At 56.9% G+C, this 24,645-nt stretch overlaps 2 protein-coding genes across 2 annotated transcripts; both read right to left on the bottom strand.

The window, feature by feature from the left end:
* Positions 1 to 2,183: 2,183 nt before the first annotated feature.
* On the bottom strand, positions 2,184 to 7,520 carry LOC128809948 (uncharacterized). The gene is made up of 7 exons (XM_053982380.1): positions 7,394 to 7,520; positions 6,916 to 7,122; positions 5,068 to 5,132; positions 4,059 to 4,196; positions 3,707 to 3,826; positions 3,119 to 3,343; positions 2,184 to 2,757 (listed from the first exon to the last, which is right to left on the bottom strand). Exons 1-7 carry the CDS (start codon positions 7,518 to 7,520, stop codon positions 2,317 to 2,319), a joined length of 1,323 nt encoding a protein of 440 aa, XP_053838355.1. The 3' UTR covers positions 2,184 to 2,316.
* A 4,456-nt stretch (positions 7,521 to 11,976) lies between these two features.
* Positions 11,977 to 18,373, bottom strand: LOC128809947 (uncharacterized). Its single transcript, XM_053982379.1, has 6 exons — positions 18,294 to 18,373; positions 18,113 to 18,197; positions 13,852 to 13,989; positions 13,500 to 13,619; positions 12,912 to 13,136; positions 11,977 to 12,550 (listed from the first exon to the last, which is right to left on the bottom strand). The coding sequence occupies exons 1-6, from the start codon at positions 18,371 to 18,373 to the stop codon at positions 12,110 to 12,112; spliced, it is 1,089 nt and encodes a 362-aa protein (XP_053838354.1). The 3' UTR covers positions 11,977 to 12,109.
* Positions 18,374 to 24,645: the final 6,272 nt, after the last annotated feature.

The following is a 24,645-nucleotide window of genomic DNA, read 5'->3' as shown; positions in this document are numbered from 1 at the left end:
AATGGCCCCTTATCAGCAGATGTCTCCCCATAAGGAAGGATTGATTATGGAAGAGATAAGGAACAAGTGCCCACTTAACACAAGACAACACAAGACAATTTGCCTTACAGATGGCAAATAGAATACATCTTGCTTTTTCCAGTCTGGGACAACAGCAGCCAGGGAAGATGTGAAATGTGAGTGTGTAAAGGCCCTTGAATTCACAGCTCCCAGAGAGAGCTTTGCTGCTCACAGCAGGACAGAGATGGTTCTGCTCACACCTCTGTTCAAAGGGGGGTAACACATCCTGCTGCAGGTGCTTGGGTTGTTCTCTGCAGCTCCAGGTGGATGCCAAAGCTGCTCTTCACAGCCTTCTTCCTGCCCCTCTGCCAAGTGCAATGAGCCTTCAAGGACTGAAAGGAGCACAGAGAGCCAAAGGGGGACACTTGCAGCTGCCTCACTGGGAGCTCCCTGGGGAAGCACTTTCCTTGAGAAGCAAGCCCCCTTCCTCCAAAGGCGTTTCCCTAAATGCGCAGCTTTTCCGGGGAACACCAACACAGCCTTAAGAAACGCTGGCAAGGCTGAAGGAGTTCAGGTCCTTTCAGGACAGGCACTCCAGCTCTAGCTCGTATTCCCCCAAGTGCGTTTCCAGGTGGAGGTTCAGAGGTGCAGCCCCCGGCCCTCTACCAACACAAGCTGCCCGCTGCCTCTTCACCTGCCTCAACACCTGCCTGCGTTCATGGCACCAAAACCAGGCTGTTCCCGGCCACAGATCAGAGCCCTGTTCCCGCAGGACGCTCTTGCCAGCACCTTCCAGGACTCTCCGCTCTGCACGCAGCGCTTTTCATGCCTGCTCCCAACAGGCTTTGGAAGGCAGAGCACAACCTGGCTGCCTCTGCCAGCAGCACACCCCAAACACAGGCGGAGGAAGAAGCAGCAGGGGCTGTTTTGCGGCCATGCCCAAGAGAAACGGGAAGGGTGCCCTCCCTGTGGGCTCACTTGGTTGGCTTTCTGACTGGCTCTGAGCCTGGGGCTGCCATTCCTCACCTGTGGGGACCAGAACCACACCCGGGATCCCGGCACTGCCTGACAGCGCTCCGGGCACTGGCACGGTCGCGCGTCCGAGTCCCGGGCGCCGTGCTGCTGCTGCATTTGCTCTTAGGCACACCCAAATCCCACTGTTAAGCCTGGATGGTTGCTGGTTCTGTCCTCTTCCTCATCCTGTGCAGGGATGGAGCACTGCTGAGCTTTAGGAATCTATTCTTGAAAACTTCCAGCATTCCATGCTCCTTTGACCTCCGTGGATGCTTACCATGGAATCCCTCACAGCTGGGTTCATCCTCAGGTTGGCTCTTCCAAATTCCAGGGGCTCCAGGGTGCTCAGCAAGATCTGCAACTCCAGTGTTGTGGAACTGCACCTTCAGCACAGGCACCTTTCCAGCCTGATCTGTCCCCGTTGCTCTGTGTGTGTGCACAAAACACCAAAACACGGTGTGGAAGAGAACGGCAGCAGGGGCCTGTGTGTCCCTGGGCTCAGGATTTGCGTCGCTTCATCTCCACAGAGATGCAGGCAAAGTGAAGAAGCCAAACCGTTTATTATATGGAAGATGAAACAAAGAGATGAGATGGGAGGGAAAAGGGGGATGGGCAGGGTCTGAGGGCTGGAGGTAGGGAGCTGTCAACAGGGAGGGAGAGTGGAGGGGAAGAAAAGGTGATGGATAGGCTGAGGGCTGGTGAGGCAGAGCTATCAAAAGGGAGGACATGTGGAGAGAAAAAAAGGTGATGGGCAGTGTCTGGGGGCTGGAGGAAGGGAGCTATCTAGAGGGAGGGAGCTATCTACAGGCAGGGAGAGTGCTGAAGCCACGAGAACTGTGCCCAGCATCAGCTATGCCAGGATTTCCAGCAGCACTGAGAGGTGATGTCCTCTTCAATGTCTCCGGGTGTGTTCTTGGGACACTGGTTCACTGGATCCAGAAGGTGTGCCTAATTCTTTAGCTCTTTGGGGAAACTGGGCTTGATTTTCCAGGTTAGAGCATGACGGGCTGGCATCCCGCCTCTGGGCTTGAAGGGCTGGAAGAGACAGCAACAGAGACATGGTGAGATCCCGGATCTGTGGGAATGCTAGGAGTCCTTCTGAACAGGGCCAATCCCACCCAGAAGGGAGTAGGAGACATTGGAATCAGCCGGGAGGTACTTGCCACGACTCCCCGACGTGTGCCTGAAATCTCTGTGTGCTCTGCCCACAGCAGCCCTGGTGCGCACCGGGAGCAGAGCCCACTGCAGCCGGGGCAGGGCTCGCAGCTGCCCCCGCCAGCCCCCGCTGTCAGCCCGCTGCCCTCACTCACCATTGCAGATCAGCTGGAGCTCTCCCTGCTGCCCCCTCGAGCTGCGCCCGGCCATCCCTGCGAACACAGAGCCTGTCACGGCCCAGCGGCACAGCTCCCTGCCAGCGGCGCTGCCAGCCCTGTGGCCACACGGCCTCGTGGCCCGGCAGGGCTCAGCCCGGGCCCTTGCCGCACGCTGCCGCCCAAGGGCACGGCTGCCGGAGGGCGGCAGCAGCGCCCAGGCCAGGCGGGGCTCCGTGGCGCCGGGCCCGGATGGCGCCGGCGGGGCAGCAGGCGGGGCTGGGGCCGAGCTGCGGCGGGGCGGGGAGGGAGCCCGGGCTCCTGGCTCACCCATGAACCGGACGGCCGCCTCTCGCAGGGGCCCCTGTGGGCTCTGCAGGTAGGGCCGGGCCCGGCGCAGGTGCTCGGCCGCTCGGCTCCTGTCCTCTGCCAGCTGGAGAGAGCGGCAGCAGGGAAGGGTTGGCGCGGGCTCAGCCCCTGGGCCGGGCGCTCCCTGCGCCCGGCCCCGGCCTCCCCTGCCCGCACAGCCCTGAGGCCCGGCCAGCAGCCGCTGGCGCCGGGCTCTGGAGGGGGCAGAGGGCCGGCTGCTGCCCGGGGAGCCGCGGTGCCACCCCGCAGCCCCGCCGGGCCGGGGCTCCATCGGCACCCGGCTGGGACCCACGGGAGCCTGGAGAAGAGCCCGCGCGGCCTCTGGCTGCAGCAGCGGGCAGGGGCACAGCTGCCAGCCCACACACTGAGCATTGTGCCCATGGGGCTTCTCCAGGCTGAGCCTGGGCCTTCCAGGCCGTCCTTACCAGGACCTCAGCAAACTTCCACAGATGCTCCTTCTCCAGCAGCTGTTCGAGATCCCTCCTGTTCAGGAACTTGGCCGCACAATGCAGCGTTTCCCGAGAGGCCTGGAGAGCAGCAGAGACCCCGAGATGGCCCCACAGCCCAGGGCACAAGACCTTTGTCCCTGTGCCAAGGCCTGGAGGAGGCTGCAGCCCGCCAGGCGCCAGGGCAGGAGGCAGCCGAGCCCCCTCCCAGCATCATAGAAATGCTCACCTTTGCCACGTGCCAGTTCTCATCATGACAGTAGATGAAAAGTGTGTCCAGGCTCTTGTTCACAATTGTCTCCAGGGGCTTTTTTCCCTCATCCACTACCAAGTCCATCACCTTACAGAAGAGTTGAATGGAGAGCAACTGCACATGGCTGTTGTCCTAGAGGAAAGGAAAAGACCTACACCAGCTACTCCAGGCCCACCTAGGCAAAGGCCTGAAAATCCAGAGAGCACAAAGTTTCTGGGAAGCACCCGATGCCTGTGGCTCAGGATGCAGAACCTTACGTGGTCAAAGAGCAGCAGGAGAGCCTCAGCCAGCTTTGGGGCGGTGGTGCTGGATACCAGGATGTCTTTGTGCTGGAGCACATTGGTGAACACGTGGAGGCTCATGCTGACCACCTCTCTATCTTCATCCCCCAGCAGCTGCAGAAGGCTTTGAGACACGCTACACATTCTTCTGGCCTGGGTGGAACACAAGGCTGTGCTGGGAAGCCATGGACGGCTGCACGGCCAGCAGCGCCCTGGCACTGCAACCCCACCCTGCTGCTGCAGGGCCCACAGGCCAAAGGCCTGTCCCAAAGCACTGGGGCAGGTGAGGCAGGAGAGCTGGGAGCAGTTGCCTCAGCTCCTGAAGCCCTGCCAGCCCAAGGGGCTGCTTTGCCCGGCGCAGCTTCAGCCGCTGCCCCCTTCTCACCATCGAGGGATCCTTGCTGGGCACCACGAGGCCTCTGAGCGCCAGGCGACGCCTCTGACTGCATTCACTCCGGAGGTACCTTGACATGATCTTCAGGACGCTGCCACCACATTTACTCATGTCCAGGCGCTCGAGGACCTGAAAGGCACAGGGCAGTGACAGAGGACCCGGCCGGCAGGAGCCCAGAAGCGCACAGGGCTGGGCCCAGGCAGCAGCACAGGGCGTGGGCACTGTCCTGGCAGCTGTGGCTACGAGAGGGCAGAGAGCTGGGAGGCAGCTCAGCGAGGCAGCGCTGGCCAACAGGCTCACCTCCACAAGGAATGCCAGGAAGGGCAGATCCCAGCACGGCTCCTCCCTGCTGAGCTGCCGGAGCAAGTGGAGTGCGATGCGAGAACACAAAGGGATCAAAACACGGAGCATCTTCCTGGCAGGGGGGAAAAAGACACCAAGGCCCTGAGGTGGGGAGACCAAAGCTCTCCCAGCACTGACTCACAGAGCTCTGGTCTTTCCCCAGCATCCCTGGAGGGGATGTGAGCGCTTGGAGAGGCAGCCCCTTCTGGGCACCCTCCTCTCCCAGCCTTTTCCAGTCTCCTTGGCCGTCCCTCGCTGACGAGGCCCTCTGGCCCATGAGCACAGGGACTGTGTGGGGCACAGGGCACAAATGCTGGGGGCAGTGGGCAGAAGGGGGTCTCACCTGGCCAGCAGACCCACGGCATAGTGCTGGGTGTGAGCACACAGCATCATGTCCCAGCCACCCTTGCGCTCCATAGCCACCACCACATGGTCACACTGCAGTCGGCAGAGCAGATCCTTCATGGCCTGCACTGCAAACCTGTGTGCAGAGCAAAGCCCAGGTCACACTGGGAGCACTGGCGCTGGCCACAAGGGCACGGGAAGGACAGGAGGACTGGGACCTGTTGGGCTTGCTGGGAAGGCGGCGTTCCTCCCCGCATGCTCTCCAGAAGTTATCAACTTCCTCTGGTGGCATCTGCTGTGTGGTGATGACAACATGGGAGAGCAGAGCCACAAACAGGCGGGAGGAATAAAGGACGATGGTCTCGTGGCACTCAGGCACTTGGACAATCAGCCAGATCACCAGAGTTGCCTGCAAAAGAAGCAGCCCAAGGCAGCGCTCAGTGCCGAGGTGTCCATGGGGCAGGGCCCAAGGGCAGAGGCAGGGGGAGCAGCGGGCCTGGTGCCCCCTGAGCCTGCCCCTAGGCCAGGTTTCAGCCCAGCGCCTGAGGCGTGGAGAGGATGGTGAGCTGCTGGAGAGGTGACCTGGGGCTGAGCAAAGGCCCAGAAACTCACAGCCAGGGCAAAAAGGTCCTTGTTGTCCCCATCGGAGGTGCACATTCTGTGCAGAGGCCAGTCCTCCATCACACAGAGCAGTGTTGGCAGCGCTTTCTCCAGTGCTGGTCCCGATGAGCCTATGGCTCTCCACATCTTTGCAGCAGCTCTGTGGGATGGCAGCTCTGTGTCAGGGGCATCTCAGTCACAGCACCATGCCCTGTGCAGCTGTGGGGGCCCAGGTGACAGAGGCCTGGTGCCCTGAAGGGCAGGGGGGGAGCATTGGCAGCAGGCTCAGGAAACAGAGGGGCCCGAGGGTCCTGGGCCTCTCTGCCTGTCTGGCAGAGACCATTGGACAGGCTGTGCAGGGCCACGGGCCCTAAAGGCTGCTGAGCCCTGAGCTCTCAAGGCTCGTGGGCCCCGTACCTGTCACACGTTGGGGCACAGCGCAGGAGGGTCAGCACCACGTCAGCAGGGTGTTCTTCTGCCAGCCTCACAATGTCCGTTTGCAGCCTGGCATCCACAGAGACGTGGGACATGAGACTCTGGTGGATGTTCTTCACCTTGGCTGGCACCTGGAGGAGGCATGGGGGAGACTTGGAGCGCTGTCCAAAGGAACAACTTCCCCAGCTTCCCCCAAGAAGTGCTTCTGTTCCCACCACACTGTGCTGGCCTCAAAGGCTGAGGGGGCCCAGAGACCATGGCTTGAGGGGACACACCATCCTGGGAGGCCTCCAGGTGTGGACCCAGGCTGATTACCTGCTGCTGCTGGTGAGAAGGAACAGCACTCTCCTCGAAAAAATCCATAGTGGGAGCATGAATCATAGTTGGAGCAGGCATGGTGTCAGTATTTGTAAGGCCCTGAGTCTCTCTGGTTTTGGTGTTTGTGATGGCCACGTCCTCAGTCATTGACATGAGATGAGCCTTTGCCCAGGTTTCAGTCTCTGAGGTCTCAGCGTCTTCTGAGCGCTCAGCTGAATCTGGGCTGCCATCGGGCTCTGCCTGGAGCCCGGTCAGCCCCGAGTCAGGCTCGGCTGCGCCCGCAGCTGCTGTGCTGCCGGTCTTTCTACGCTGAATGCGCAGGAACTGCCGGAACATCTGCAGGAGAAGAAAGGCCAGGGAAGCCCGGGATGTTCCATGGAGTGCTCCAAGCGTGGTGCTGGGCTGAGCAGTGACAGCAGGCCCAGCCCAGTTGGGGATGGCTGCTGGTACCTTCAGGCTTTTGCGGAAGCGGCCACGGGCGGGTTCCTGCTCTTGTGTCCGGTCCAGGGCTGCATCTGGCAAAGAGCAAGCGCAGCCAGAGCTGAGGGGCTGCGGGAGAGGCCGGAGAACACAGCCCAGCCCTGCACTCCCCAGGCAGGGAGAGCCCCGGGATGCCCCAGGGGATGGAGCACGGCCACGGCGGGGTGTCTGCCCGGCCCCTCCTCCGTCCTGTCCATGGGCCTGTCCCCAGTGGATGGGATGGGATGGGATGGGATGGGATGGGATGGGATGGGATGGGATGGGATGGGATGGGATGGAGCCAAGCTGGCTGCAGCCATCAGCCCTGTGGCCCAGCTCTGCCACTCACCATCCTGCAGTGTCTGGAACTGCTCCGATTCTTCATGATGCTGGGCTGGGTCAGCTCCAGGGTCTTCCTCTTTTTTCTCCCTGATCGCTTTGAGCAGGCTGGAAAAACTGTTTGTCATGCTAGAGTCTGGCCTTGAGGGCACCTTGAAGGAAGATGGAAGGGTGAAGTTCTGAGTCAACAAGTTGTGTAGTTGTGCCTTGAAGGCACCTGAGGCAGGGAAACCTCAGGACGGCTGCAGGACAGCAAGTCCTGCACTCTGGTCTTGAGGGCTCCTGCCACAATGACAGGAGACTCCTCGTAAGGCTTGTGGTCACCAATTCCCTCAGTCTGGCCTCGCAGGCACCTGCAAAAGAAAAGCCTCGGGAAGGCCACGGGCTGCCAAGTCCCGCAGTCCTGCCACGAGGTCACCTGCAGGAATAACGCCTCGGAAAAGCTCCGGGTCAGACACGAACGAGCGCGCTGTGCGAGGGCTCCTCACGGCACCGCTCTGTCCTGTCCTGTCCCGTCGCCTGCTCCGAGCACTGTGGCGTGCTCTTGTCACCGCCAGCTCCTATGTCACCACGTGTCACAAAGGGTGGGTTCTTGGACACCCTGGCCTGTTCCATGACACGGTGACCGTGCTGCAGCGTGTCACAAAGGGCCCTTGCACACACTGCCACCTGCCCTGGGGCCACCCCCAGCCCCACCCAAAGTGGCCCAGGCTGGAAGGAATCCCTGGCCCCAAGTGTCTAAGAATGCCCAACAGGATCTTTAGGAACAACTCAAACCATCAGCAAACCCTGCCCTGCATTTAAGACTCCTCAGTTCCGGAAGGCTTTACATCTCATTGCGCAAATCAAGTAGTTCCAAAATTTGCAAACTTCTCAAATTAATAGCGATTGCCGGAGAATGTGAATGATTTGGAAGTTTGTTCCTACCTAAAAGCAGCAACTCATTTGCCTTAACACATTCCATTGGAAGTCCCTTTTGAAACATAGCACTATACAGAGGCAAAAAGAAGGCCATTCTTTGGTGTGCAAATGGTTTTCGATGAAGGGATGATAATATCGTAATTCTCTTAAGGAATAAAAGCTCTCAAGGAATGAAAGTCCACTCAGTGGTACAAAAGTAGCCCAGACAAATGAGTAGATGGACAAAGGGCTCGTCCTCCCCCAGTACAGATATCTAAGTGGCCAATAAAGTACAGCTCTCCCATCTTGTTCCCTGCAGGAGAATCAGGACCATGAAGAGAAATAGTCACAGATATTCCTTCTGGCCTCCATAAGCAAAGCTGTGCCAAACCACAGATGCTGCCTTCAAGCTGACTCAAATTCCAGCCTAGACCTCTCACCTTGCAGACAACTCCTTCCCCAACACGCTCCCCAACACCAACCCCCTGCAAACACCCGCAGAGAAGCCCTCAACAGCCCACCAGGAGCCCCAGCTGTCCCCACCCCTCCGCAGAGCTTTCCCACCCTCCAGCAGACCCCCTGGTTCCCTGCACGTGCTGTGGGATGGCACTCGGGAGCATCCGCTCCAACGCCTTCCCTGGCAGCAAGCTCAGGCTGCCAGGCCTATGGATCCTGGCTCATCCTTCCCACCGAGCCTTCCTGTGCACGGCTGCTCCATTGGCACATCTGCGCTCAGCTCGGACTTCTCCACTCAGCCAGGGCTGCTGGGAAAGGATGGAGAGCAGCCTGGCAAGCTCTTTCTCCAGCTCCCTCTTCCCTCTCGGGGGAGGTAGAACATTCCAGAGGAAAGCGTCTGGTGCCGCAAGGAGTGGGCGGCATCAGGCAGCTCTGGGGAGGCCCCTCAGGACTGCAGTATCCTGAGGGAACACTGTTGGCCATCCCCTGCGTGTATCTGCAAAAGCTCAAAGTCAGCTGCCTCAGCTTCCAGGGCCTCTCTTGGCCAGCATCCTGACGTGGATTCAGAACTGCTGCCAGGCACTGCTGGGACCCAGCGGGACAGGACCGGCTGTCTCGTGTCCACGTAGCACCCCTGACACAGCCAGGGCCGTCCCGAAAGCAGACAGACGCTCCCGTGTCAGCAGAGAGGAGCAAGGAGCACTGGGCTCCTCTCAGGGTATCTCAGCTGGGCTCGCTCCACAACACGCCCCCATTTTAAGGCCTGCTGATGCCCAGCTGCCAGAAATGCCTACCTTGTGCTCTCCAAGATGCACAGGGAGAGCCAATGAGCAGGACACTTGGGGAGGCAAACCTTCCAAGCCTTTCTGAGGCCAGGAGCACACCAAGATCAGACAAGACTCTCCACGCTGCCTGGCCCACCCAGCCCAGCTCTGGGCTGGCCCTGGGCCACAGCAGCTCCCACCAAGCAGGAGGCAAATGCGTATTGCCGAGAGTCGAAACACAGCTGTCTTGGTTTGGAAAGACAGGTGTCTGCTAAGGAAGGTGGGAGCCTCCCCTGAAATGGAAATTGTAGACCTCTTCCCTCTGAATTGTTAGAAGTTTGAAATTAAGGGGGGCTCTTGGGCAAAAATATGGGAGCAGGAATAACAGTTCTTTATTAGGGAAGAAATTAAAAGACAAAATAAACAGTGCAGTGAACTAAAACAACAGGGACAGAGTCAGAATACAACCTGACACCTTGTTGGTCAGGTTGTTGGTTGCAGTGCAATTGGAATTGTGGCTGCAGTCCTCCTGGAGTGTCAGGTGTGGTTCTGTTGGAGTAGTGATCTTGTAGAAAAGGGTGCAGTCTTCCTCTGAAGAGGCAGTGGAAGAGGCAGCTGTTCCTCTGGGAAAATCCAGCGCAAAAAAGCTGTGCTCCTGGGCCAGAATTTCAAGCCTATATTTGCAGGTAGGAATGCTTGGCTCCTCCCTCTGGCCAGAGCCTCTCCCAATGGGAAGTTAGAGTTCTTATCAGTCATGCAGTGACACTCAATGGCCCCTTATCAGCAGATGTCTCCCCATAAGGAAGGATTGATTATGGAAGAGATAAGGAACAAGTGCCCACTTAACACAAGACAACACAAGACAATTTGCCTTACAGATGGCAAATAGAATACATCTTGCTTTTTCCAGTCTGGGACAACAGCAGCCAGGGAAGATGTGAAATGTGAGTGTGTAAAGGCCCTTGAATTCACAGCTCCCAGAGAGAGCTTTGCTGCTCACAGCAGGACAGAGATGGTTCTGCTCACACCTCTGTTCAAAGGGGGGTAACACATCCTGCTGCAGGTGCTTGGGTTGTTCTCTGCAGCTCCAGGTGGATGCCAAAGCTGCTCTTCACAGCCTTCTTCCTGCCCCTCTGCCAAGTGCAATGAGCCTTCAAGGACTGAAAGGAGCACAGAGAGCCAAAGGGGGACACTTGCAGCTGCCTCACTGGGAGCTCCCTGGGGAAGCACTTTCCTTGAGAAGCAAGCCCCCTTCCTCCAAAGGCGTTTCCCTAAATGCGCAGCTTTTCCGGGGAACACCAACACAGCCTTAAGAAACGCTGGCAAGGCTGAAGGAGTTCAGGTCCTTTCAGGACAGGCACTCCAGCTCTAGCTCGTATTCCCCCAAGTGCGTTTCCAGGTGGAGGTTCAGAGGTGCAGCCCCCGGCCCTCTACCAACACAAGCTGCCCGCTGCCTCTTCACCTGCCTCAACACCTGCCTGCGTTCATGGCACCAAAACCAGGCTGTTCCCGGCCACAGATCAGAGCCCTGTTCCCGCAGGACGCTCTTGCCAGCACCTTCCAGGACTCTCCGCTCTGCACGCAGCGCTTTTCATGCCTGCTCCCAACAGGCTTTGGAAGGCAGAGCACAACCTGGCTGCCTCTGCCAGCAGCACACCCCAAACACAGGCAGAGGAAGAAGCAGCAGGGGCTGTTTTGCGGCCATGCCCAAGAGAAACGGGAAGGGTGCCCTCCCTGTGGGCTCACTTGGTTGGCTTTCTGACTGGCTCTGAGCCTGGGGCTGCCATTCCTCACCTGTGGGGACCAGAACCACACCCGGGATCCCGGCACTGCCTGACAGCGCTCCGGGCACTGGCACGGTCGCGCGTCCGAGTCCCGGGCGCCGCGCTGCTGCTGCATTTGCTCTTAGGCACACCCAAATCCCACTGTTAAGCCTGGATGGTTGCTGGTTCTGTCCTCTTCCTCATCCTGTGCAGGGATGGAGCACTGCTGAGCTTTAGGAATCTATTCTTGAAAACTTCCAGCATTCCATGCTCCTTTGACCTCCGTGGATGCTTACCATGGAATCCCTCACAGCTGGGTTCATCCTCAGGTTGGCTCTTCCAAATTCCAGGGGCTCCAGGGTGCTCAGCAAGATCTGCAACTCCAGTGTTGTGGAACTGCACCTTCAGCACAGGCACCTTTCCAGCCTGATCTGTCCCCGTTGCTCTGTGTGTGTGCACAAAACACCAAAACACGGTGTGGAAGAGAACGGCAGCAGGGGCCTGTGTGTCCCTGGGCTCAGGATTTGCGTCGCTTCATCTCCACAGAGATGCAGGCAAAGTGAAGAAGCCAAACCGTTTATTATATGGAAGATGAAACAAAGAGATGAGATGGGAGGGAAAAGGGGGATGGGCAGGGTCTGAGGGCTGGAGGTAGGGAGCTGTCAACAGGGAGGGAGAGTGGAGGGGAAGAAAAGGTGATGGATAGGCTGAGGGCTGGTGAGGCAGAGCTATCAAAAGGGAGGACATGTGGAGAGAAAAAAAGGTGATGGGCAGTGTCTGGGGGCTGGAGGAAGGGAGCTATCTAGAGGGAGGGAGCTATCTACAGGCAGGGAGAGTGCTGAAGCCACGAGAACTGTGCCCAGCATCAGCTATGCCAGGATTTCCAGCAGCACTGAGAGGTGATGTCCTCTTCAATGTCTCCGGGTGTGTTCTTGGGACACTGGTTCACTGGATCCAGAAGGTGTGCCTAATTCTTTAGCTCTTTGGGGAAACTGGGCTTGATTTTCCAGGTTAGAGCATGACGGGCTGGCATCCCGCCTCTGGGCTTGAAGGGCTGGAAGAGACAGCAACAGAGACATGGTGAGATCCCGGATCTGTGGGAATGCTAGGAGTCCTTCTGAACAGGGCCAATCCCACCCAGAAGGGAGTAGGAGACATTGGAATCAGCCGGGAGGTACTTGCCACGACTCCCCGACGTGTGCCTGAAATCTCTGTGTGCTCTGCCCACAGCAGCCCTGGTGCGCACCGGGAGCAGAGCCCACTGCAGCCGGGGCAGGGCTCGCAGCTGCCCCCGCCAGCCCCCGCTGTCAGCCCGCTGCCCTCACTCACCATTGCAGATCAGCTGGAGCTCTCCCTGCTGCCCCCTCGAGCTGCGCCCGGCCATCCCTGCGAACACAGAGCCTGTCACGGCCCAGCGGCACAGCTCCCTGCCAGCGGCGCTGCCAGCCCTGTGGCCACACGGCCTCGTGGCCCGGCAGGGCTCAGCCCGGGCCCTTGCCGCACGCTGCCGCCCAAGGGCACGGCTGCCGGAGGGCGGCAGCAGCGCCCAGGCCAGGCGGGGCTCCGTGGCGCCGGGCCCGGATGGCGCCGGCGGGGCAGCAGGCGGGGCTGGGGCCGAGCTGCGGCGGGGCGGGGAGGGAGCCCGGGCTCCTGGCTCACCCATGAACCGGACGGCCGCCTCTCGCAGGGGCCCCTGTGGGCTCTGCAGGTAGGGCCGGGCCCGGCGCAGGTGCTCGGCCGCTCGGCTCCTGTCCTCTGCCAGCTGGAGAGAGCGGCAGGAGGGAAGGGTTGGCGCGGGCTCAGCCCCTGGGCCGGGCGCTCCCTGCGCCCGGCCCCGGCCTCCCCTGCCCGCACAGCCCTGAGGCCCGGCCAGCAGCCGCTGGCGCCGGGCTCTGGAGGGGGCAGAGGGCCGGCTGCTGCCCGGGGAGCCGCGGTGCCACCCCGCAGCCCCGCCGGGCCGGGGCTCCATCGGCACCCGGCTGGGACCCACGGGAGCCTGGAGAAGAGCCCGCGCGGCCTCTGGCTGCAGCAGCGGGCAGGGGCACAGCTGCCAGCCCACACACTGAGCATTGTGCCCATGGGGCTTCTCCAGGCTGAGCCTGGGCCTTCCAGGCCGTCCTTACCAGGACCTCAGCAAACTTCCACAGATGCTCCTTCTCCAGCAGCTGTTCGAGATCCCTCCTGTTCAGGAACTTGGCCGCACAATGCAGCGTTTCCCGAGAGGCCTGGAGAGCAGCAGAGACCCCGAGATGGCCCCACAGCCCAGGGCACAAGACCTTTGTCCCTGTGCCAAGGCCTGGAGGAGGCTGCAGCCCGCCAGGCGCCAGGGCAGGAGGCAGCCGAGCCCCCTCCCAGCATCATAGAAATGCTCACCTTTGCCACGTGCCAGTTCTCATCATGACAGTAGATGAAAAGTGTGTCCAGGCTCTTGTTCACAATTGTCTCCAGGGGCTTTTTTCCCTCATCCACTACCAAGTCCATCACCTTACAGAAGAGTTGAATGGAGAGCAACTGCACATGGCTGTTGTCCTAGAGGAAAGGAAAAGACCTACACCAGCTACTCCAGGCCCACCTAGGCAAAGGCCTGAAAATCCAGAGAGCACAAAGTTTCTGGGAAGCACCCGATGCCTGTGGCTCAGGATGCAGAACCTTACGTGGTCAAAGAGCAGCAGGAGAGCCTCAGCCAGCTTTGGGGCGGTGGTGCTGGATACCAGGATGTCTTTGTGCTGGAGCACATTGGTGAACACGTGGAGGCTCATGCTGACCACCTCTCTATCTTCATCCCCCAGCAGCTGCAGAAGGCTTTGAGACACGCTACACATTCTTCTGGCCTGGGTGGAACACAAGGCTGTGCTGGGAAGCCATGGACGGCTGCACGGCCAGCAGCGCCCTGGCACTGCAACCCCACCCTGCTGCTGCAGGGCCCACAGGCCAAAGGCCTGTCCCAAAGCACTGGGGCAGGTGAGGCAGGAGAGCTGGGAGCAGTTGCCTCAGCTCCTGAAGCCCTGCCAGCCCAAGGGGCTGCTTTGCCCGGCGCAGCTTCAGCCGCTGCCCCCTTCTCACCATCGAGGGATCCTTGCTGGGCACCACGAGGCCTCTGAGCGCCAGGCGACGCCTCTGACTGCATTCACTCCGGAGGTACCTTGACATGATCTTCAGGACGCTGCCACCACATTTACTCATGTCCAGGCGCTCGAGGACCTGAAAGGCACAGGGCAGTGACAGGGGACCCGGCCGGCAGGAGCCCAGAAGCGCACAGGGCTGGGCCCAGGCAGCAGCACAGGGCGTGGGCACTGTCCTGGCAGCTGTGGCTACGAGAGGGCAGAGAGCTGGGAGGCAGCTCAGCGAGGCAGCGCTGGCCAACAGGCTCACCTCCACAAGGAATGCCAGGAAGGGCAGATCCCAGCACGGCTCCTCCCTGCTGAGCTGCCGGAGCAAGTGGAGTGCGATGCGAGAACACAAAGGGATCAAAACACGGAGCATCTTCCTGGCAGGGGGGAAAAAGACACCAAGGCCCTGAGGTGGGGAGACCAAAGCTCTCCCAGCACTGACTCACAGAGCTCTGGTCTTTCCCCAGCATCCCTGGAGGGGATGTGAGCGCTTGGAGAGGCAGCCCCTTCTGGGCACCCTCCTCTCCCAGCCTTTTCCAGTCTCCTTGGCCGTCCCTCGCTGACGAGGCCCTCTGGCCCATGAGCACAGGGACTGTGTGGGGCACAGGGCACAAATGCTGGGGGCAGTGGGCAGAAGGGGGTCTCACCTGGCCAGCAGACCCACGGCATAGTGCTGGGTGTGAGCACACAGCATCATGTCCCAGCCACCCTTGCGCTCCATAGCCACCACCACATGGTCACACTGCAGTCGGCAGAGCAGATCCTTCATGGCCTGCACTGCAAACCTGTGTGCAGAGCAAAGCCCAGGTCACACTGGGAGCACTGCCGCTGGCCACAAGGGCACGGGAAGGACAGGAGGACTGGGACCTGTTGGGCTTGCTGGGAAGGCGGCGTTCCTCCCCGCATGCTCTCCAGAAGTTATCAACTTCCTCTGGTGGCATCTGCTGTGTGGTGATGACAACATGGGAGAGCAGAGCCACAAACAGGCGGGAGGAATAAAGGACGATGGTCTCGTGGCACTCAGGCACTTGGACAATCAGCCAGATCACCAGAGTTGCCTGCAAAAGAAGCAGCCCAAGGCAGCGCTCAGTGCCGAGGTGTCCATGGGGCAGGGCCCAAGGGCAGAGGCAGGGGGAGCAGCGGGCCTGGTGCCCCCTGAGCCTGCCCCTAGGCCAGGTTTCAGCCCAGCGCCTGAGGCGTGGAGAGGATGGTGAGCTGCTGGAGAGGTGACCTGGGGCTGAGCAAAGGCCCAGAAACTCACAGCCAGGGCAAAAAGGTCCTTGTTGTCCCCATCGGAGGTGCACATTCTGTGCAGAGGCCAGTCCTCCATCACACAGAGCAGTGTTGGCAGCGCTTTCTCCAGTGCTGGTCCCGATGAGCCTATGGCTCTCCACATCTTTGCAGCAGCTCTGTGGGATGGCAGCTCTGTGTCAGGGGCATCTCAGTCACAGCACCATGCCCTGTGCAGCTGTGGGGGCCCAGGTGACAGAGGCCTGGTGCCCTGAAGGGCAGGGGGGGAGCATTGGCAGCAGGCTCAGGAAACAGAGGGGCCCGAGGGTCCTGGGCCTCTCTGCCTGTCTGGCAGAGACCATTGGACAGGCTGTGCAGGGCCACGGGCCCTAAAGGCTGCTGAGCCCTGAGCTCTCAAGGCTCGTGGGCCCCGTACCTGTCACACGTTGGGGCACAGCGCAGGAGGGTCAGCACCACGTCAGCAGGGTGTTCTTCTGCCAGCCTCACAATGTCCGTTTGCAGCCTGGCATCCACAGAGACGTGGGACATGAGACTCTGGTGGATGTTCTTCACCTTGGCTGGCACCTGGAGGAGGCATGGGGGAGACTTGGAGCGCTGTCCAAAGGAACAACTTCCCCAGCTTCCCCCAAGAAGTGCTTCTGTTCCCACCACACTGTGCTGGCCTCAAAGGCTGAGGGGGCCCAGAGACCATGGCTTGAGGGGACACACCATCCTGGGAGGCCTCCAGGTGTGGACCCAGGCTGCTTACCTGCTGCTGCTGGTGAGAAGGAACAGCACTCTCCTCGAAAAAATCCATAGTGGAAGCATGAATCATAGTTGGAGCAGGCATGGTGTCAGTATTTGTAAGGCCCTGAGTCTCTCTGGTTTTGGTGTTTGTGATGGCCACGTCCTCAGTCATAGACATGAGATGAGCCTTTGCCCAGGTTTCAGTCTCTGAGGTCTCAGCGTCTTCTGAGCGCTCAGCCGAATCTGGGCTGCCATCGGGCTCTGCCTGGAGCCCGGTCAGCCCCGAGTCAGGCTCGGCTGCGCCCGCAGCTGCTGTGCTGCCGGTCTTTCTACGCTGAATGCGCAGGAACTGCCGGAACATCTGCAGGAGAAGAAAGGCCAGGGAAGCCTGGGATGTTCCATGGAGTGCTCCAAGCGTGGTGCTGGGCTGAGCAGTGACAGCAGGCCCAGCCCAGTTGGGGATGGCTGCTGGTACCTTCAGGCTTTTGCGGAAGCGGCCACGGGCGGGTTCCTGCTCTTGTGTCCGGTCCAGGGCTGCATCTGGCAAAGAGCAAGCGCAGCCAGAGCTGAGGGGCTGCGGGAGAGGCCGGAGAACACAGCCCAGCCCTGCACTCCCCAGGCAGGGAGAGCCCCGGGATGCCCCAGGGGATGGAGCACGGCCACGGCGGGGTGTCTGCCCGGCCCCTCCTCCGTCCTGTCCATGGGCCTGTCCCCAGTGGATGGGATGGGATGGGATGGGATGGGATGGGATGGGATGGGATGGGATGGGATGGGATGGGATGGGATGGGATGGGATGGAGCCAAGCTGGCTGCAGCCATCAGCCCTGTGGCCCAGCTCTGCCACTCACCATCCTGCAGTGTCTGGAACTGCTCCGATTCGCACAATTGTCAACAGTAAAGTTGTGGGTAAGCAGCAGTGATTCCTTGAGCTGTGTCTGAACCTCATTGCTAAAGAAAATACTTGTTTTTATTTCTGAATCATAGAATATTTTGAGTGGGAAGGGACCCACAGAAGTCATTTTTCCTACTTCATACTTGACAGTCTGTTTAACTTTTACATTTATTATGCTGCTGCTACCAAAGGCAGTTCAAGATCTGTCACAATATTTGAATTATGTTGCATTTGTTCCTATTTTAGGCAACATAAAGAGGCATTTGCAGCAATCTCAGGTACTTTGAGTCCGTGGCTCAATAGTCATAGCAATATTATGAACTGCAACTTAGCTGTGTATCTCAGTTCATAGTTGCAAGAATTAGAGGTTCAAGGGTTTTATGCCTAAAGTTTATCTACTTATAATGAAAACTGCACAAGGTCTAACACCACATCACAATAATTTTGTATCAGATCATGCAATCAAAACCAGTGTTGAATGGTTGCACCTCGTGCTAGATACAGTAAAAGTACTCCCACCCTCTCCAAAGCTTCCTTGTCTCTGATTATCTGATCTACTTCTCCTACTGGTCTCTCACACTTTGCACTTGAAACAGGAATTAGAAGTGGAAACCACGGCAACGGGAAGGGTTCTTTCTCTATTTTCTACCAAGCATACCTTGGATAACTGATCAGCAACCATCTGACAGCACAACCCAAGGGAGAAATGGCCAAACTCTTCTCAGCTGAATTAAAATAACAGCAAATGAATAATTTGGATTGTATTTAGAAAGTCACAAGAGCAGTGTCACTTTCTCTCTCCGACTTCCTTGTTTCCACCCGGCTCTCTTTTCCCGGGGCGCTGGCCAGGGGCTTCCAGGAGCGGTCAGAGAGAAGCAACAACCAACTTTGGGGTTCATTTGATACAGACAGAGCTATTTCAAGAGCACGTCCATGACCGGGATAAAGAGACTCAAGAGATTGGACACTTGTTGTGCAGTCCGAAGTAGGTTGTATTTGCTCGAACGCCGCACATACAAGTGACCCCGGTCTGGGGTTGGCTTACTGTTTTTATAGGGGAAAGTGAGAGATAAGGTGAAACCAATAGAGCAATGCCCATTATGAATACATTACAGGTAAAATCCAATGGGAATAGCTTCAGGGGGAATGGTAAATACACGTAAAAATACAGAATAGAAACTCCAACTTTAGGTTTAGGAAACAGAAAGTCCAATCTCCAAATTCACAAAGCTTTCTGCTCCATTTGTGTAGCCACGCACCACCACATCTCCCTCTTTTTTGTTTAATAAAATGAACAGAGCTTTGGGGGAAGGAGAAACTGCAGCTATTAAACTGCAGTGCCTACCTGTTTGCCATTCTCCCACCATTCTCTTCCCATGGTGGCAGCAGCAACGACAGGTGCGGAGGCTGCAAACTTGGAGGAAGCAATGCTAGAAATGATTCGCTTAAGAATCCCAAATGATAGCAGAACTAAAAAAATTGCAACTACAAAATAACAAATGTCCTTAAGAAGGGACAACACCCACCCAGAGAGATCCCAGCCTTTAAACATGCCCTTGACCCAGTCCTCATTCTCCTGCTTCACGCTCCCAATGAGGTTTCTCATTTCCCGGATGGATGATTGAACACTTTGGCCTTTTGATGACAAATCAAAGCAACACAATCCCTCAAATTCTTTGCATCCATGCCCATGTGCCAACAGCAGGAAATCCATAGCTGCCCTGTTTTGCAGGGTAGCCTTCCTGGTAATTTCCTCGTCTGCCAGGAGATCACTCAAAGCTGCCGATGTCAAACTTGCCTGCTTTGTCACCCAGCATTCTAAATTGCCTAATTCACTCAATGCTTTGGCTGCCGCTACCCATGGTAAAAACACAGAGACGGCAACCCTTTTTGATTCTGCTCAATGGTAAATTTCGGCGTCACAGTGTTCATCAAATTGACTTGCACTCCGTTTAGTAATTTTTGTTTCACTTTTTGCTTGCCCAATTGGAATTTGAGTCATGTTGGGGGAAGCAAGGGAAAGATGCCCCAGAGTGCATGGACCTCCAATAAGATGAGAAGGGATTCCTGGATATGCTCTATCCCCACAGATGAAAAACATTCCCTTTTCCAGCTTGTGGGGATAGAAATCTGCGGTGCTAGGGATCTCCAAAACAGCAACAGCTGTGCACCATTGGCCTGCTCTGAATTCTATCTTGTATTGTCTGACCTCTGCATATAGGTTTATTTCTTTATCTGGTGAAAAATTAAATTGAACGCAAAATTCAGCTTTTGTGGAGCCCAGTAGTTCTAATTCCTGGGGCTCCCCATCAGCAGCGGGCAGGTCTAGAGCAAACTTTTGCCACAGGAGCAGGGGATTCTGAACAGGTATTTTAACATGTTCTACGACTCCCTGGTGCCTGTAGAACTCTGCCCAGATATTAGGTGGATTGTTTTCATTTAACTCTGTTTGCAAATGGATCAAGGACTTTGGAAATTCTTGCCCCTTACTCGGAATCCCTACCAGGCATATGGACATTGGATTTTCTGCTGAGGCAGAAGCTAAACACAGGTGTTCTTGTTTCAAGGCTTGGGCAAGGGTGACCCACACATTTTTCCGTGTCTGAGGGACGATCCACGCGTCCCCTGTGGACAGGTAGAAGGTCATTTTCTGGAGCCAAATGGGGAGCAGGAACGTAGAAACTGACATCCTGCTAGTCTGAAAGAAAAATGAAATCATACAACAGGGTAAACTAACTATAAAAGGTTCTGCCAGTATAAAGGAAAAACAGGAATTAGGGTTCTCTTCCTCCCATGCGGCGTTTCCTGTTTGACGCAACTGCGTCATCTGTGGGGTCTCCAACAACCCCCTGACCCACCCCATTTGTATCATCATGCGGGGTGGATCCGCGCTCCCCAATTAGTTTTTTTTCTGGTTGGAGAATTCTCCCTCCACCTCCCTCCCCCCGTGAGGAAGTGCTGTCCCCCGAAAGGGGCACTGGTTGATGAGATGGCCTTCCTCATTGCAGTAAAAACACCTGCGTTTGGGAGGAGGAGAACTCGATGTTGGAGTTTTTGGGGTTGCTGATGTCAGAGCAACCACTTTTTCCTGAGGATTTTTCACCAAGTCCTCTGCCATCAGGGTGGCTTTTCTTGTGCACTCCTTGATGAGCCGATCCAGCGTTGGAGGAGGAGACGCTGGAAGAGCCATGATGACTCGCCGACAGGCCTCATTTGTATTTGTGGTAATAATTTCTAACATGATTTCGTCTCGTGCTTCTTGCCCTTCCACCTTTTTCTCGACCGTGTCTCTCACTCAATCAACAAAATCCATGAATGGCTCTGAAACAGATTGCTTGAGTGCGATATAAGGTATTATAGGTTCCTTTGAGGGCATACTAAGAAATGCTTGTTCTGCTGCGTCTTTTGTGAGATCTAACACTGGCTTTGGAATCTCGGCTGCTTGCTTTTGGGATTGGTTCCAATCCCCCTCACCCACAAGGTGTTTTGGAAGCCAACCCGCTTCCAAAAACCCTTTTCCCTCACATCCTGAGCTGAGACGTTTGGAAATCTTAAAACCAACCACTTAATAAACTTTTTCACAAAACTCTTAGAAAAACTTTCTCCTGACTCTGTCAGGGCTCCTTTTACTTGGTTATAAATCTCTTTCTGCTGTGTGGACAATTTCCCACCCATTCTGCCCACCAGCAAGCCTCACCCACCTGCTGCCAGAAAAAAACAAAGAAAAAAACCTGAAAAGGTCTAAAAACCGATGGCGGCACCCCGCACGCTGCGCACCCACATGCCCTTTCCCTCCACAGGGACAGGGGTGCCTCTACCAAGTAAGATTTCCCTAGCCGGGTCCTTCCCATGCTAGAACTGAAACTTACCACACCGCCGACTCTTAGAAAACAAAAAACAGCAGCGGTTCCTGGTCTGAAGCCGTCTTTCAGGGTGTGCGGAAGTTGCGTCTACTCCCTGCTGAAAACGGAAGGGGACAGAAACCGGAACAGTTTCTCAGCAGCAATAGAGCTGCGGAGCTGCATGAAAGGGGGCGAGAACCCCTTCACAGATGCCGTGGTCCAAGGGCTTTTTCCCACCGGGCAGACTCTGGCGCTGACGGCTCAGCAGTGGCGGCGTCAGCGGCTGTGTCTCCTGCGGTGACGGCTGTGGAAAACAGCATCTGGAAAAGCCCCAAACCGGAGCGCTATCTGCCATGCCCTAAAAACAGCTGCTGTATCAGAGCCACACATTGTGGCGACACTTGTCGCTTTCTCTATCCGACTTCCTTGTTTCCGCCCGGCTCCTTTTTCCAGGGGCGTTGGCCAGGCGCTGCCGGGAGCAGTCAGAGAGAAGCAACAACCAACTTTGGGGTTCATTTGATACAGACAGAGCTATTTCAAGAGCACGTCCATGACCGGGATAAAGAGACTCAAGAGATTGGACACTTGTTGCGCAGTCCGAAGTAGGTTGTATTTGCTCGAACGCCGCACATACAAGTGACCCCGGTCTGGGGTTGGTTTACTGTTTTTATAGGGGAAAGTGAGAGATAAGGTGAAACCAATAGAGCAATGTCCAGTATGAATACATTACAGGTAAAATCCATGGGAATAGCTTCAGGGGAAATGGTAAATACACGTAAAAGTACAGAATAGAAATTCCAACTTTAGGTTTAGGAAACAGAAAATCCAAACTCCAAATTCACAAAGCTTTCTGCTCCGTTTGCGTAGCCAGGCACCACCACAGTGGAGTTGCAGATCTTGCTGAGCACCCTGGAGCCCCTGGAATTTGGAAGAGCCAACCTGAGGATGAACCCAGCTGTGAGGGATTCCATGGCAAGCATCCACGGAGGTCAAAGGAGCTTGGAATGCTGGAAGTTTTCAAGAGCAGCTTCTTGAAAGCTCAGCAGTGCTCCATCCCTGCACAGGATGAGGAAGAGGACAGAATCAGCGACCATCCAGGCTTAACAGGCGGCTTTGGGTGTGCCTAAGAGCAAATGCAGCAGCAGCGCGGGGCCCGAGACTCGGACGTGCGACCGTGCCAGTGCCCGGAGCGCTGTCAGGCAGTGCCGGGATCCCGGGTGTGGTTCTGGTCCCCACAGGTGAGGAATGGCAGCCCCAGGCTCAGAGCCAGTCAGAAAGCCAACCAAGTGAGCCCACAGGGAGGGCACCCTTCCCGTTTCTCTTGGGCATGGCCGCAAAACAGCCCCTGCTGCTTCTTCCTCCGCCTGTGTTTGGGGTGTGCTGCTGGCAGAGGCAGCCAGGTTGTGCTCTGCCTTCCAAAGCCTGTTGGGAGCAGGCATGAAAAGCGCTGCGTGCAGAGCGGAGAGTCCTGGAAGGTGCTGGCAAGAGCGTCCTGCGGGAACAGGGCTCTGATCTGTGGCCGGGAACAGCCTGGTTTTGGTGCCATGAACGCAGGCAGGTGTTGAGGCAGGTGAAGAGGCAGCGGGCAGCTTGTGTTGGTAGAGGGCCGGGGGCTGCACCTCTGAACCTCCACCTGGAAACGCACTTGGGGGAATACGAGCTAGAGCTGGAGTGCCTGTCCCGAAAGGACCTGAACTCCTTCAGCCTTGCCAGCGTTTCTTAAAGGGTGTGTTGGTGTTCCCCAGAAAAGCTGCACATTTAAGGAAACGCCTTTGGAAGAAAGGGGCTTGCTTCTCAAGGAAGTGCTTCCCCAGGGAGCTCCCAGTGAGGCAGCTGCAAGTGTCCCCCTTTGGCTCTCTGTGCTCCTTTCAGTCCTTGAAGGCCCATTGCACTTGGCAGAGGGGCAGGAAGAAGGCTGTGAAGAGCAGCATTGGCATCCACCTGGAGCTGCAGAGAACAACCCAAGCACCTGCTGTAATGAACAGTTTCCACATGTTCCCGAGAGACACGGGCAGGGCCTTCCTAGTTCCCATGGCAACACTAAAAAAACTACTAACTCTAGCTAAGTACCGATATTGAAATGCTAATTAGCTAATTGCTCTGTTTGTTTTCTCTAAACTACCTGGAGATAACTGGCCTCCCACCCCTCCACGCTGCCATTCTGGGACTAACATGCAAATAAAAACCCCTTAGAATCATGGGAGTATTTTTAAGAGATAAAAAGGACTATAAATCAAAAACTGAACACAGTAGAGGAGTCTAGACAAATGCCCTAGCTGAGGAAGAGGGAAACACATCCCCTGATTGACTTTTACCCGTCGCCATCACCTAAGAAAGAATAGACTAGGTTAGGCTGTGAGAAGCAGGGAGAGAGAAAGGCAGAGAGAGAGCCCTGGTGCTGCCACCACGGAAGAAGCGGGGACAACTGTTATTCTGGACTTCAGCAACAGACTCTGCATGCCACGCCTCCTCACCCTCTGGCCACCGGTGTGCTACAAGGAAAGAAGAAGGGACAGCTGCTGCTCTGGACTTCAGTGACAGACTCTGCATGCCTCCTTCCTTTCGGCCACCTGGGAAAAGCTACGACTGCGGGGGCGAGCTCTGCGTCGAGCCCCCTGCCCAGCTGATCTTTTTAATAAAGAGCTGAACATTTAATAAAGGCATTAGCCCTGTTCATTTCAATTGCCGGCTCGTCCGGGATAGCCACGCCCAAAGAGGACCCCCGGACAGCTGGACAGCTTGACCACCTGCTTCGAGAGACCCTCGGGAGTCACTGGCTACCTTCGGACCCTAGGATCAGTGTGAGACGAGCAACACAGAGGAGCGTCGGATTGGTAAGAAAAACCGGGAGACGAGCGAATGAGTAAGTGAGTGAGACGGGGGCCGTCAGCTCGGACCCCCGAAGTGAGAGGGACCCGCTAGTACCGTGTTTCCAGACTCCTGCGAAGGGGCTGGCCGGGAACGGGGGGAAGCGAGTGGAATGCAGGAGCGACTAAGGCGTCTCCTTAGAAGTAAAGCAGGCCCTCCTCCGAGCGTGTGGAGGTCCCCTAGGGGCAAAGTAAGTCCCTGGCAATCAGGGCAAGGGGAATGCCCCCAGCAGGGCAGGTGGGATGTGGAGGTCCTAGAGGGCATGTCCCTGGCAGGCAGGATGGGATAGGATGGCAGGTGGGATGTCCCTGGCAGGTAGGGCAGGATGTCCTAGCAGACAGGAGTGGCATGTCCCCGGCAGGCAGAGGGCACGTCCCCACCGGGCAGGGGGCGTGTCCCCGCCAGGCAGAAGGTATGTCCCTACCAGGCAGGACAGGATAACAGGGCAGGTAGGATGTCCATGGCAGGCATGGACGGAGGTCCCCGGCATAGCAGGTAGGGGAATGTCTCTGGAAGGCAGGGCAGGATGTCTCTGTCAGAGCAGGCATGAACCCAAGTAAGCAGAAAGGCAGGAAGGCAAGCAAGCTAAGCCTAGCAGGAGAGTCAGGCAAGGGAGCTTAGCTGGAGTTCGAGTGTAAGGCTCGGCAGGACGTTCAACCTTACCTCGGCAGGGAGACCAAGCTTCCCAAACCTAGTAGGAGAGTCAGGCAAGGGGGCTTGGCCGGAGTTCGAGTGTAAGGCTCGGCAGGACGTTCGACCTTACCTCGGCAGGGAGACCAAGCTTCCCAAGCCTAGTAAGAAGGTTAGGCAAAAGGCCAAGTAAGAGTTTGGGCGGGACTTAGCAGGGGTCCAAGCCTAGAAAGTCCATCAAGAAGTTCAAAACTTAGGCCAAGGAGAAAAAGAACAGAAGACAATAGATGGAAGTGTGACTAGTGATTGTCCTGGCCAAGAGACAATGTAAAGTGCCAAGAGGGTAGGACCAAGAGTGGGAATTTAGTTAAAAGAGATTAAGTTTAGTCAAGTGATTCAAAAGACTAAGTTGGGAGAGGCCTGATGAGCTTTAGCTGCCTGTCAGTATATTCCATTTTAGATAGAAGCACCATTTAAGGTATATATATATTTTTTTTGGTTTTGAGGCCTGAAAATGGGAAGAGGTTATAGTAAAGGA

This window comes from Vidua macroura, chromosome 7 (assembly GCF_024509145.1).
Source record: "Vidua macroura isolate BioBank_ID:100142 chromosome 7, ASM2450914v1, whole genome shotgun sequence".
Lineage (NCBI taxonomy): Eukaryota > Metazoa > Chordata > Aves > Passeriformes > Viduidae > Vidua > Vidua macroura.
The sequence above is the reverse complement of the archived record's forward strand: the minus strand, read 5'-3'. Positions and strand labels throughout refer to the sequence as shown.

Coding starts and splice junctions, on each gene's coding strand:
- LOC128809948 (XM_053982380.1), bottom strand. CDS start 7,520: ATGGAACAGGCCAGGGTGTCCAAGAACCCACCCTTTGTGACACGTGGT. Junction 3,827..4,058: donor CCAGCAAGGATCCCTCGATG/GTGAGAAGGGGG, acceptor TGTTCCACCCAG/GCCAGAAGAATGTGTAGCGT. Junction 2,758..3,118: donor GGAAGTTTGCTGAGGTCCTG/GTAAGGACGGCC, acceptor CGCTCTCTCCAG/CTGGCAGAGGACAGGAGCCG.
- LOC128809947 (XM_053982379.1), bottom strand. CDS start 18,373: ATGAGAAACCTCATTGGGAGCGTGAAGCAGGAGAATGAGGACTGGGTC. Junction 13,990..18,112: donor GGTGGGAGAATGGCAAACAG/GTAGGCACTGCA, acceptor TGTGCCTTTCAG/GTCCTCGAGCGCCTGGACAT. Junction 13,137..13,499: donor TCCAGCACAAAGACATCCTG/GTATCCAGCACC, acceptor TGATGCTGGGAG/GGGGCTCGGCTGCCTCCTGC.